Source organism: Mastigoproctus giganteus, chromosome 6, assembly GCF_048544385.1.
Source record: "Mastigoproctus giganteus isolate SK-2022 chromosome 6, ASM4854438v1, whole genome shotgun sequence".
NCBI lineage: Eukaryota > Metazoa > Arthropoda > Arachnida > Uropygi > Thelyphonidae > Mastigoproctus > Mastigoproctus giganteus.
In genome coordinates this window covers 178,319,190-178,331,366 of record NC_143580.1, presented here as the reverse complement: position 1 = coordinate 178,331,366, position 12,177 = coordinate 178,319,190, and the positions used below count along the sequence as shown (strand labels likewise).

The window sequence follows — 12,177 nt, the reverse complement described above, 5'->3', positions numbered from 1 at the left end:
TTTTTACACACACGCATACACGCACAGAAGGGATGTAATGAGCTAGGTTTACAAAGTTTTATCACTGAACACTTTATAACTAAGAATGCTGAATAACTCAAGATAATTAAACTACACACAAATTTCTTGTTTCTGGCTATCCGAAACTTAAGATGCCTTTTGCATGGTTCTCATTAGAAATCAGTAAAGTCCTGATCAGTGATAAAAAGAATTTCCAAACACCACATTATTTTTACAGTTGTAGGTTCTCCCACTATCAGGAACATTATGATTGAATGAAGTTTAAAAAAAATCCATGGCATTTATCATTTTATACAATCAAATTCTGAAGAGAAATGTGTCCAGTTTCATATAATTAATGCTTGCTGCTTCAGATAAAATAAATAATTCTTTGGATATAATTTTTTTTCACTGTTAGAATAAATTATTCACATAATTTTTTCAGTCGATTGTCACCAATATGTATGATTTAAAAACATCATAATTGTCTATCTAGTTAAAATGGTTGACAAAAAAAAAAAAAAAAAAAATTAAATTAAAAAAAAATTAATAAAATAAAATAAAAAAGCTGTCAACCAATGGCAGTCTTTTACTATATGAAGGGAGGTATAAAACCTGCCAGCAAACACAAGACCCTGTTTAGCTGTACATAATAAATAAATAATGGTGCACAAATACAGTTCATTGGTCTGTGGGGGTAAAATGCTGGCTGGGCACATGATGAGCTTGTGCCAGCAAACCGATTTTCTTTGACCATTTGCCTTTTTTTTTTTTTTAAATATATTATATGCATATTTCTGTCACACAAATACTTTGGCCAAAGCATCAGCTCCTGCACTGGCAATGTATGGCTTGGAAGGGTGAAAAGCTACATCGAATATAGCTTCATCAAATTTCTTTCTATGGGAAGTTATTTCTTGCACGCATGTTTTGTTGTCCATATTCCACAGACGTATTGAGCAGTCATGACCTATAAATAAAATAATTCATATTAATATATACGAATGCAATTTCACAGTGCTGTTCAGAAGTCCTGCATCACCATGTTAATTTTTTGCAGTTCACATTTGACAGCAAGCGTTTTGTGTGTGTGTGTGTGTGTGTGTGCACTGCTCCACCATTGATATCAGGACACCAGAAATTTCCTATAAATAACCTCTATTTGCAAGAAAACTAATAACATGTGCTGAAACTTTTAGCCTTCAAGGCCAGCCCTCTAGTCTCCACAGAACACACTCCAGTTTTTTTGGACAATTGCTCTCTCCTTACATGCACCCAATAATCCATTTCATCCCAGAGGTTCTCCATAGGATTGCAGTCAGGGCTCTGGGCTGGAGAGTACATCACATTGTGAGAGCAATATGAAAGTATGACATGGAGTGTTGTCCCTCTGATACAGGTATGGGCATTAATGCATTATTGTCCAGGACCAGGCCTTAACACTAGGGATGTGCAAGTGAGGCACTTGCCACAGACGCCGCCTACAACAGGTGCTGCTAGATGCGATATCAATAATATTTCAAAATATAAGAGCAGTGAAGCTTAATTCTTCCTACTTTTAATAATATTGTTTAAATATAAGATAACTTCTCATACCTTTTTATAGGAAATTTCTTCACCCGACACTCACATCAAATTTATCAAGCTAATACATAGCATAAAAGATCTAAGTTTGTAACATGATATTATCCATACTAAAAGATAGTTAATTTATACAAGTTTTATAAAACTAATCTTGCATTAAATTCCCAATGCTACTTGCTGCCATCAAGGAAGAGCAAAGCGTAGCTGACGCATCAAACCACCCAAAACTAAACTCACCAGCAATAACAGACTAGACATTGAAGGCAATTGTCAAACTACATTAAAATATTCCAGACTAAACTTCTTTATACATGACTAGGTTATTTCGGTTATGAACCGTGCTCATGAGAAGTAGACTATTTCTCATGAGCATGGTCCGTAAAGACTTTACTTCTCGTGAGCACAGTTCGTAACCAAAATAACCTAGTCATGTATAAAGAAGTTTAGTGTAGAATATTTTAACGTAACAATTTTGAAGGCAATTGTCAAATATTTTAATATTTGACAATTGCCTTCAATTTCTAGTCTGTTATTGCTGGTGGGTTTAGTTTTGGGTGGTTTGATGTGCATCAGCTATGCTTTGCTCTTCCTTGATGGCAGCAAGTAGACATTGGGAATTGAATGCAAGATTAGTTTTATAAAACCCGTATAAATTAACTATCTTTTAGTATGGATAATATCGCATTACAAACTTGGATCTTTTATACTATGTATTAACCGGATAAATTTGATGTGAGTGTTGGGTGAAGAAATTTTCTATAAAAAGGTATGAGAAGTTATCTTATATTTAAACGTTTTCTTTTATATATATAAACGATATGAATTAGACGCTGCGACCAAGTTTTGTCTCAGGTACTACAAACACTAGATCATTTCTGTCTAGGACATCTAGACTGACCTCAGCCTTCATGGAGATCTCCAAAAACAACCAACAGTCCCAGCCCAAACCATGAAAACAGTCCCCAACTACCACATTACCTCTGCCAAACTTCATTGTTGGGATGATACAGTCCAGCTGGTAGATTTTTTCTGTGCATTTACCATGCCGAGGCACTATCAGATTGGTAGACCATTTACCGTGACGCATCACTCCAAAGCACAGCTTTCTATTCATCTACAGTTCAAGAATGGTGGGCCTTTACACCAAGCAAGACAGCGTCTGACATTAGTCGGGTTGATAACTGCATAGTGGTATCCCATATAATGTAGTATCTTGTACTGATGCTGAGATGTATCCCACTTGCCTCACTCAGGGCCTGTTCTTTGCAGGGCTCTCCTGTCACATTTTGTCAGCTTCAGAGGTTTTGCGGGTCCTAGTGGTTTGTCTTCCGTGTGATTTTGCCATGAAATGAAATGTACAGATCAAGTGCTTATGCGCACCCTATTTTCATTTTGTGCTGGAAGTCTGTTAACTCCCTCAATTGCAGCATCTTGCATTCACAATTGTACTACTTTCTCCTCAAAGAAATATGGGCATATTTATAGTTTATCTGATGTACATTGCTTACGTAGGATGTGACTAGCTATTAACGGATATTAATGGTAAGGCAGTGTATATTGCTGAGAAGAATATTTCATGCAGACTTAAAATCTGTAAACATCTTTAAAATTAGACAGCAATATGAAAAAAGTTATGCCAAAAAAAAAAAAAAAAAAAAAAAGATGAAATAAGAAAACCACAACGAATCAATTATAACAGTGAAAGAAGCAAAGCAATCAAAGAAGCAAACTGAATGAATTTCATCTCAGTGGCTTGTTTATGGCATTTCAATCCTCCTCTAAGGTATAAATATACCTGTTCAAGGTACCTGGAATTCAACTGAATTATGGCTCCCAGTATATATATATATGAATATTGCATTCATATATTTATTTATTTGCAACTTCTCGTGACTAAAGAAAGAATAACCATTTCCCCTTCAGTCACCATGAGGAGCCCAATGGAAAGGGATGAGGCTGAATATTTAGTAAGTCTTTTTTATAAACTTTTTTCTTGTCACAGGAAGGAGGTATGAAAATCAGACTGTAATATTTGACTGATTTGTTTTTATTATATACAGCTGTTCCAAACTCAAAATTCAGTACATATTTACCGCTGAGTTCAGCAGAACAGTTATCCTTTTTATAGTAATTGGCATTATTTTTATTTTCACAACTCAGTTAGCAAAGTGTATTTCCCATTAATCAATACCTGCATATTATTACGCTCTTCAACACATAAATCAAAACCGAGAACCAAAACTGATACACCCAAAGTAATTATTCAGTCTCGGTACTATGTCACTACAGTAGATTTGGAGAAGCTGTTTAAGACCATGTATAAGAAACACTATGCTTTTCATGAAAAAAACAAAAGTTTGCGAATGAAATCTTTAGAAGTTTTAAGAATAATATTAAGATTTAAATATTAAAAAATTTCTTTATTATTATTAAAATTTCATATAATATCATTGCACTCATTTTCCATAATTCTTTTTTTTTTTGGCATACATAATTGTCATGTTATTATCTATTTTATCATTGTAGATTTGAAATTTGCATATAAAATACTTTTTACAAAAATAATTCAGTATTTACCTATGAGTTCAGCAGAACAGTTATCCTTTTTATAGTAATTGGCATTATTTTTGATACATGACAAAATTCTGTAAAAAGGTCTACTGTTTTAACAAAAATTTCACTATAATAAAAATATTTCTGCATTTTGGCTTAATTCCCTTATTAATGTTTGTAAATGCCATTTGAGCAAAATAGTTCTGTTGAAAGATTCAGTTCAATGAATTAGAATGAATTATTTTCAGTCTACCTATGCCTAAAATATATTGGTTTGCCTATGTGAAAATTATGTATGTCACTGTGTATGATCCTCATATTGTAAGCTGTGTACACAGATATAGGAGATTATGTGGCAAAGGAATCCAATTGGGTAGAGCATACTGGCACCTTTTCTTCCCTCCACCTTAACCAAACCACATACACATGTAAAGAATATGACCACTCCTCATATAGTCTTTGAAATGACAAATCTGCATAACTGCTCATTTTTACTAGTTTACTCATTTTCTAGTAGGAAAAAATGCTCAAATCAAAATAAAAAACAATTCATATTTGTCATGAAAAAAAAAAAAAATAAATAAATAATTAAGTAATAAATGAAAAAAAGAGGCCTAGAAGTAGTAACTTAATTGTATCTAATACACATTTTCAATGTGTAATATTGAAAGTGTAATATGTATCACTGCATTAGCTTTATAGTATATCATAGTAAAGTACAGTATAGTCAATTAAGTATTCTTAATTCCATCCTGACAAGACAACGTGATAACTTTTCAAACTTTTCAATTCACAATTTGTTTTTTACCCCTTTAAATGCGCTCGAAAATATATCTGCATCTTGGCTAGAAATTACTGCCAACAATATGCATTATGTTTGGTTGCATGTTTTACGCCATTTGGAAAATGATTTCACTGGTTTTGAATCACAAGTTCAAACAATTGCCGAAGAATTTTCAACAAAAGAATTGGAGAAAGTTTTTTGGGGGTTGACATGGCCTGTGAGGTGTTTATGAATGGAGATCCGAATGTTGAACATAGCATCAACATAGGGAAAACTTTACAGGATGGAATTCGATGCTACAAAGACTTGCATGCCGATAAAGAGAAGAGATGACTTCACCAGACTTCATTATTGAATTACCTAAATAAATAATAAAGCTTTTTTTTCTCATCTTTCATGGTGTTACCTTTTCATTAATTAAATTTTGGCAATATTTTTTATAGATTTATTTATTTGTTTATACACTATTTCTCTGGCATGCATTCAATTAAAACCCATTATAATTATACCTCAATAAGCACAGTTTCACATAACATGGAACAGTTTTGGTACCAATTATCAGTGGCTATGTGGGGATATTGCTGTAATTCAATTGTATTTAAATGGAATTTGTACCCCAGACTAGAGCACCAAAGCAATGTGCACAAAGTGGCGGGAGTGCTGTGGCTCAGGAAGAACCGAAGGGGTGATTCTCTAACACACCACATCCTAAATTAATGTGCAACTTGTTAAATGTTTGCGGATCTTTCTGGAACAGGACATGATATAGCCAAGGAGACTGTCAAGAAAATAAGTGCCAACTCAGCATTCTGATTGGCATCTATGAGAGTTTGAAGAGTATGGTAAATGCCTCAAAAGAATTAAAATGTGGGGCCCATCAAGCTCTCAGCTGCCCAACTCAATGCCAGAGCTCACTCTTGGGCATCAGGCAACATAGCAGCAATCTTCAAGGCAGAATGCACTGTTCCCAAAGGGACTAGTTATTGTTGGTGACTCTATTGTCAGGGAAATGGAAAATATATACTGTGCAAAAAGGATAGGTTGAATAGTGAATAGTTGAATAGAGTACAATGAACTGGTTTACAGAAAAATAGAGTGGGACAGTAAATCAGATTATCTTATAATGCAGAATTTTAACTTCCCAGATATTGACTGGAACTTGTGGGTTGGTCACTCACACACTAGCAAGACTTTTGTGGATTTATTGGATTACTGTTTTCTATAGCAGCATGTTTGAGAGGCAACCAGAGGGAGTTGAACTGATTATTCATGCATTAAGAATATGCAGATAAAGGAGCCACTAAGTGGCAGTGATCACAGTGTACCAATGTGGAATTTATTCAAAGAGGTCCCTACCATTGGGGGTAAAGGGAAGGGTTTTTGCTTTCGTAAAGGTGACTACAATGGTCTCAGACAGTTTTTAAATTCTATACAGTGGGAACAACTGATATACCTGCAGCAAATTCTAAATGGGAAGCACCCAAGGAATTAATCTTGGAAGCTACTAGGCTTTTCATACCAACTAAGAAATACTGTTCAAGGTTTAGGCCTAATTGGATGTCAGATGAATTAATAAGACTCGTGGCAGAGAACAAAAATGTATAGGATGCATATAAATTATCAGGAGACTATCTAGAGATAAGATAGTCTGTAATCGTCAAAAAGGAAATCTTTGGCAAAGGATGCAAAGAAAAACATTAAAGTCTTCTTTATTTATTTAAACTCTAAAAGGAAGGGGATTAATCAGATTGGTCTACTTGATATTGATGGTTCGATTGTTGATGATTCTGCTCAGGTAGCTGACAAACCGAATGATTATTCTGCATCTACATTCACACATGAGGAATTCTGTAGGAAAGTGGAAGCCAGAAGCTTATCAAACTCCAACAGAGAGTTAAATGATTTTGTTATAACTGAGAGCAAAGTGGAGAAGTTGAAGTTAAACAAAAGAAAGGCACCTGAGTGGATGAGATCTATCCAGTTATATTAAAGGAGGCAGCAAATAAAATAAGGACCTTAGCCATGATTATGAGGGCATCCTTGAACTTAGCGGAGATCGCCATGGACTGGAGATGTACAAATGTACAAAAATGGGTGTTCAAAAGTTTAAATGAGTAATTACAGACCTGTTAGTTTAACTTCTGTTCCAGGGAAAATAATAGAGTCACTGATTAAAGAAGCAAATTAGGATAATCTAGGCAAGACTGCAGTTATAGTTCAGACAGCATAGGTTTGTTAAGGGGAAGTCTTACCTGACCAATTTAATTGGATACTACAATGTGGTTACAAAGGAACTGGTTGCAAAAAATAATTTTTATATCATATACTTCGATTTTAGGAAAGCTTTTGATACTGTTGCTGGTATTTTGATACCGGTATTTCTCAAGAAAAACTGATTGCTAATTTTGGTGCTAATACTGGAAATTTTAGAAGTTCTTGAAGAAGCCTCATGTATTCAGAAGCTTTTTCTTCAGCATTCCCACAAGCCTTCATCATTTGGAACTGTTGTTCACAGGACCATTAACAAGGCAAGTAGTGGTGTTGGTGTTGCATATTATGAATGAGCAGCAGATGCAGTTCTGCAGCAGATGTTGCATTTGGAAGACTACTGCATAAGCTGGAGCAATATGGCATTAAGGGTAAGTTGCTGCTATGGATAAAGGGATGGTTGAGTGGGAAAAAACAGAGAATGATAATCAGTGGACACTGCACTTCGTGGACTAATGTTACTAGTGGTGGCCAACAGGGGCCCCGTGTTGGGGCCACTGTTGTTTTCTGTATTTATCAATGATAATGACGAAGGTATATAAAGCTTGGTAGGGTTGTTAATGACAGTAAGGTATGCTATGGCAACAGGATTGGGAGAAGATGGGCTGAGAGGTGGCAACTGAAGTTTAACATTGACAAATGCAAAGTGCTGCACATGGGGTAGCAGTAACCCCCAGAGAAAGGCACCAACTGGGTGGTGTTACACTCAGGGTAGTGGAGGACTTGGGGGTAACTGTGTAGCCGGATATGAAGTTTTCTGAGCAGTGCCAGAATAGGTAATGGGGTCTTGTCAATGATATACAGGAATTATGCGAGCAGGGATATGGAGATGATTATCCCCTTGTATAAGGCAATGGTCAGGCTACACCTTAAATACTGCGTACAGGTCTGGAAGCCTAATTTTAGGAAGGATGTAGAGTTGCTAGAATGAGTAGAGAGAGAGAGAAGGGCAACAAGAGTGGTGAAGGGAACAAAGGGGTGCTCTTATGAAAGTTCTGCAAATTGCAGCTTCTGGAGGTTAGGTGCCTGCTAGGCGATCTGATTGAGGTGTACAAGGCCTTGAATGGATTGAGTAGGCTCAATGCTGATGGGATTCTTCCTCTTGCTCAGATTACAAAGCTGAGGGGGCATTGATTCAAACTGAGAAAAGGCAGTTGTAGAATAGATGTGCAGAAATTTGTTTTTAGCCAGCGGGTGGTTAATTGCTGGAACAAACTTCCATTTGTCATTGTAGACGTTGATGGCTTAAATAAATTCAAGGCCAAACTAGACAAACTTTTAGCGTGTATGGATGGGTGAAAAGGGAAGGGAATTTTTTTGCTGATGCTATATAAGCTTGCATTTTTACATCATATGCCTCTATTAATGCTAATTACAGGTCCTGAAATCAACAAAGTTGTGTGAATGAGGAAAAGTGGACAAAATCTGAAGGCACTACTGATGAAGGCGATTCATGAGGATATGATAACATCATTTTTTTTTTTTTTTTTTTGTGAGGGGAGTGATGTCCCTTCCTATTCCATAATTAAGAAGTGGGAAGCAGAATTTGAACTAAAGGAGGAAGATCCCAAAACCCATGCTGTGGGAGACCTGCAAAATCCATCACTCCAGAAGTTGTAATGTCGTGAATGATCTGGTGTGATGAGTGATTGACGAGTTACAGCTTAGTACATTTCCTTTGCATCTTATCTGAATGTGTGTATTACATAAAGAGGTTCTCACCATGAAAAGGTGCCAGCACGACATGTCCCAAAGTTATTGAACATCTGCATCATTTTCAAGCATATCCAGTAAAATTTCCTTGCAAGGTTTGTAATTAAGAATGAGATGTGGGTACATCACTTTCACAGCCAGCCTGCCAGGAGGTGATGACATCAGTTTTTTTGGATACTGATGGAGTATTCCTAGTGGATTAACTTCAGAAAGGCCAGACAATCAAAGGGGAATATATATTATGCAGACTTGTGAGGAGTATTCCTAGTGGATTAACTTCAGAAAGGCCAGACAATCAAAGGGGAATATATTATGCAGACTTGTGAGGGATGGTCCAAAATTTCAAAGCTGCATGCATGCAGCTTTGAAATCTTGGACTATCCCCCATATTTACCAGATCTAGTACCACTGGACATTCACCTATTTCCTAATTTGAAAAAATACCTGGCTGGCATCAATTTTTCCACCAAGTGTTGCACTGCTGCAATGAATGCATTGCAGCCATCGATGGCAAAATTGTACTGTCTCCAAAGCTGATTGTGTTGAAAAGTAAAACATCACCAGACTCCACAAATAAACCATTTATACTGCAGCCATAAACTTTTCAAATGATCTTCATATTAATATGAGCTAAGTTCCTTTAAGTTACATTCATTAGCATTAATTGAGGCATATGATGCAAGAAAGCAAATTTACAGCCCCAGCAAAAAAAAAAAAAAAAAACAACCTTCGTATTTCACCCATCCAGTCTGTCTAGTTCAGCCTTAAATTTATTTTAGCTATCAACTTCCACAACAACAGATGGAAGTCTGTTCCAGCAATCAATTACCTGCTGGCTAAAGGCAAACTTCTGCACAGCTATTCTACAACTGTCTTTCTTCAATCTGAATCTATGGCCCCTCAGGTTCTTTATCTGAGCAAGCAGAAGTATTCCATCAGCATTGAGCCTGCTCAAACCATTCAAGGCCTTATACACCTTGATCATTGTACCATACTTCTGAAAGTTTGCATTATTAAAATTTTATGCAACACAGTATTTCATATAAATACAATATGCTTTCAACACTATCTATGAACAAATATTTTCATGTTTGTAGTATGTGTTTTGTTGTTTTATTCCTTTATTATTGATTTCATAGTAATATTTAATTTAAAAAAGTGAAATGTGTATATATTACCAGAAAAGTGCAACAGAATTTATTTGAACAAATAATGGTTCTCTGAACATTCACACCAAATTTTTGGCATGTAAAATAAATGTTTTATCAACATGGGACTAAAATTGTTCCAAATTTGACCAGTGGAATTTAGAATGCTACAAAATAAAAATAAGGCAAGATGTTTATTCTTTAAGTTTTGTGCAGAAGATTTGAAGGAATTACTCACATAGCTTGTTTCAGTCTGGTATGTTTGTCTTTCCTGAGTGCTATAGCATCCAAAATAGAAATGGGTATCTAGTGTTTCTACTTTTACAGAATATACCATCTCTTTCATCCCTCCACGCAATCCAAAAATTTAAAGAGACTTGGGTGACCAATTCTGTAATATACCACAAGTGGGCAAATCTACCAAGAAAATGATTAATAAATTGCAGTTTCATTGCGCAGGAAAAACATGGAAGAGTTCCACCATGTTGGAAGTACATACTGTGTAGCTAAAGGTATGTTATCTAATAGTTGTGTCAATCTTGGAGAAAAAGATAAATGTCTCCAATAAGACAGCCTTCAAAAAACAAACAAAAAACTAATAACTGATGGCAGAGAATACTGCACAACACAATGATACTAAAGCAAGGTTGAAAACTGCTTTCCACAGAGGCATATGGATTCAGCTCTGAACACACATGGGAACTGTAAGTGTTGATAACATCACTGTGTGAATTGTGCTTCATCACAGAACAAGATGTAGATACTGATATAAGCCAACAATAATACTCCAGCTGTTGGATGTAATCTCCAGGTCCAAAGTTCTAGATGCACTGTACACTCTATGGATATACACTTCGTCAGATAGCAACATAATTACTAATTCCACTGATAATATCAAGAGTTGAATACTACTTTGCAGATCACTCTGAAATGCACAATAATGTTTTCTTTTGTACAACTGCATGCTCAGATGAGACCCTAGGAAATCAACTGGTCTCCCACAACTGCTGTGAAATTCTAATAAGCACTGCACTACTTGGAATTTGTCAAGTTGGAAGAGAACAGAGCATAAGTAACAGTATCTCCACCATCACAAAATCCATAAACGTATACCATACTGGCATATTCAGCATCAGAAAATGTAGATAGCATAAAGAAGACAATACACAAGAGAAGGTCAACTGAATTGGCTGATTATGCTAAGTAGTCTCATTCAATGTTGCACATACCTACAAGATCTTGAAGAATAAACAGTTTGCCTTATTCTTATTTTATGGTAGTCTAAATTGTATTTATTAAAATGTGAAATTCTGACCGGCCACAGCTACTCAACCATTTAAATTCAGGACAACTGCAGAAATTCACATCTCAAAGTTAGGTATGTTTTTCATGACTTGCTGTGTGTGCGTGCGTGCGTGTGATTAATGTTTGCAATGAAACCAGACGTGTAAACAAGAACTTTCAGCAGCATTGAATTCTTATAATTGAACAGGCTGAAATTAATATTTTTATTCATAACCTAGTGACAGAAAAAAAATTCAAATGAAACTTTATATGAACTTTTATTACGATATCACAAACACAAACAGTTAAATTTTAATCTAAGTGCTTTTTTACTTTGGTCACTGCTTTCAAATGCTCCAGAACCTCCAACAAATTTTGTGACAATTCATTACTGTAATCCGATGGACTCAAGATATCAAGATAAAGATGTCAAATTTCTGTCAGGAGTAGTATGAGCCTTAAGCTCTGTTGAGTATGGAAGTTATTTTTCCATCATCAAAGGTGGCAATTTTTGCCACACTGAGTCTTATTAGAAGGTCTGATGTTCATCTCTGAAGTGCTGATGCTGCAAGGAAGCGGTGCATGTGTCATTAAGGATTTGTTCATGCTACATCAAAGTTGGCAATTTTTGCCACATTGAGTCTTATTAGAAGGTCTGATGTTCATCTCTGAAGTGCTGATGCTGCAAGGAAGCGATGCATGTGTCATTACGGATTTGTTCATGCTACACTTCTTGGTTGACTTTATCATCTTCCCCTCACTGCTGACAAAAGCCATTTTTCTAAAAACAAAAAAAATTGTTTGATGTAACTCTTGCACAGGCTATAACAGAGGTTTACTTCT

General features: G+C 35.7%; 1 protein-coding gene across 5 annotated transcripts in view; it reads right to left on the bottom strand.

Moving 5' to 3' along the window:
• Positions 1–584: 584 nt before the first annotated feature.
• LOC150084775 (striatin-3-like) overlaps positions 585–12,177 on the bottom strand; it is a 751,872-nt gene continuing 740,279 nt past the window's right edge. For all 5 annotated transcript variants that reach the window (XM_090376594.1, XM_090376597.1, XM_090376596.1 and 2 more), the window contains one exon: positions 585–970. In XM_090376594.1, the coding sequence (XP_090232720.1) occupies positions 801–970 (170 nt within the window). In that variant the 3' untranslated portion in view covers positions 585–800. The remainder of the gene's footprint in view (positions 971–12,177) is intronic.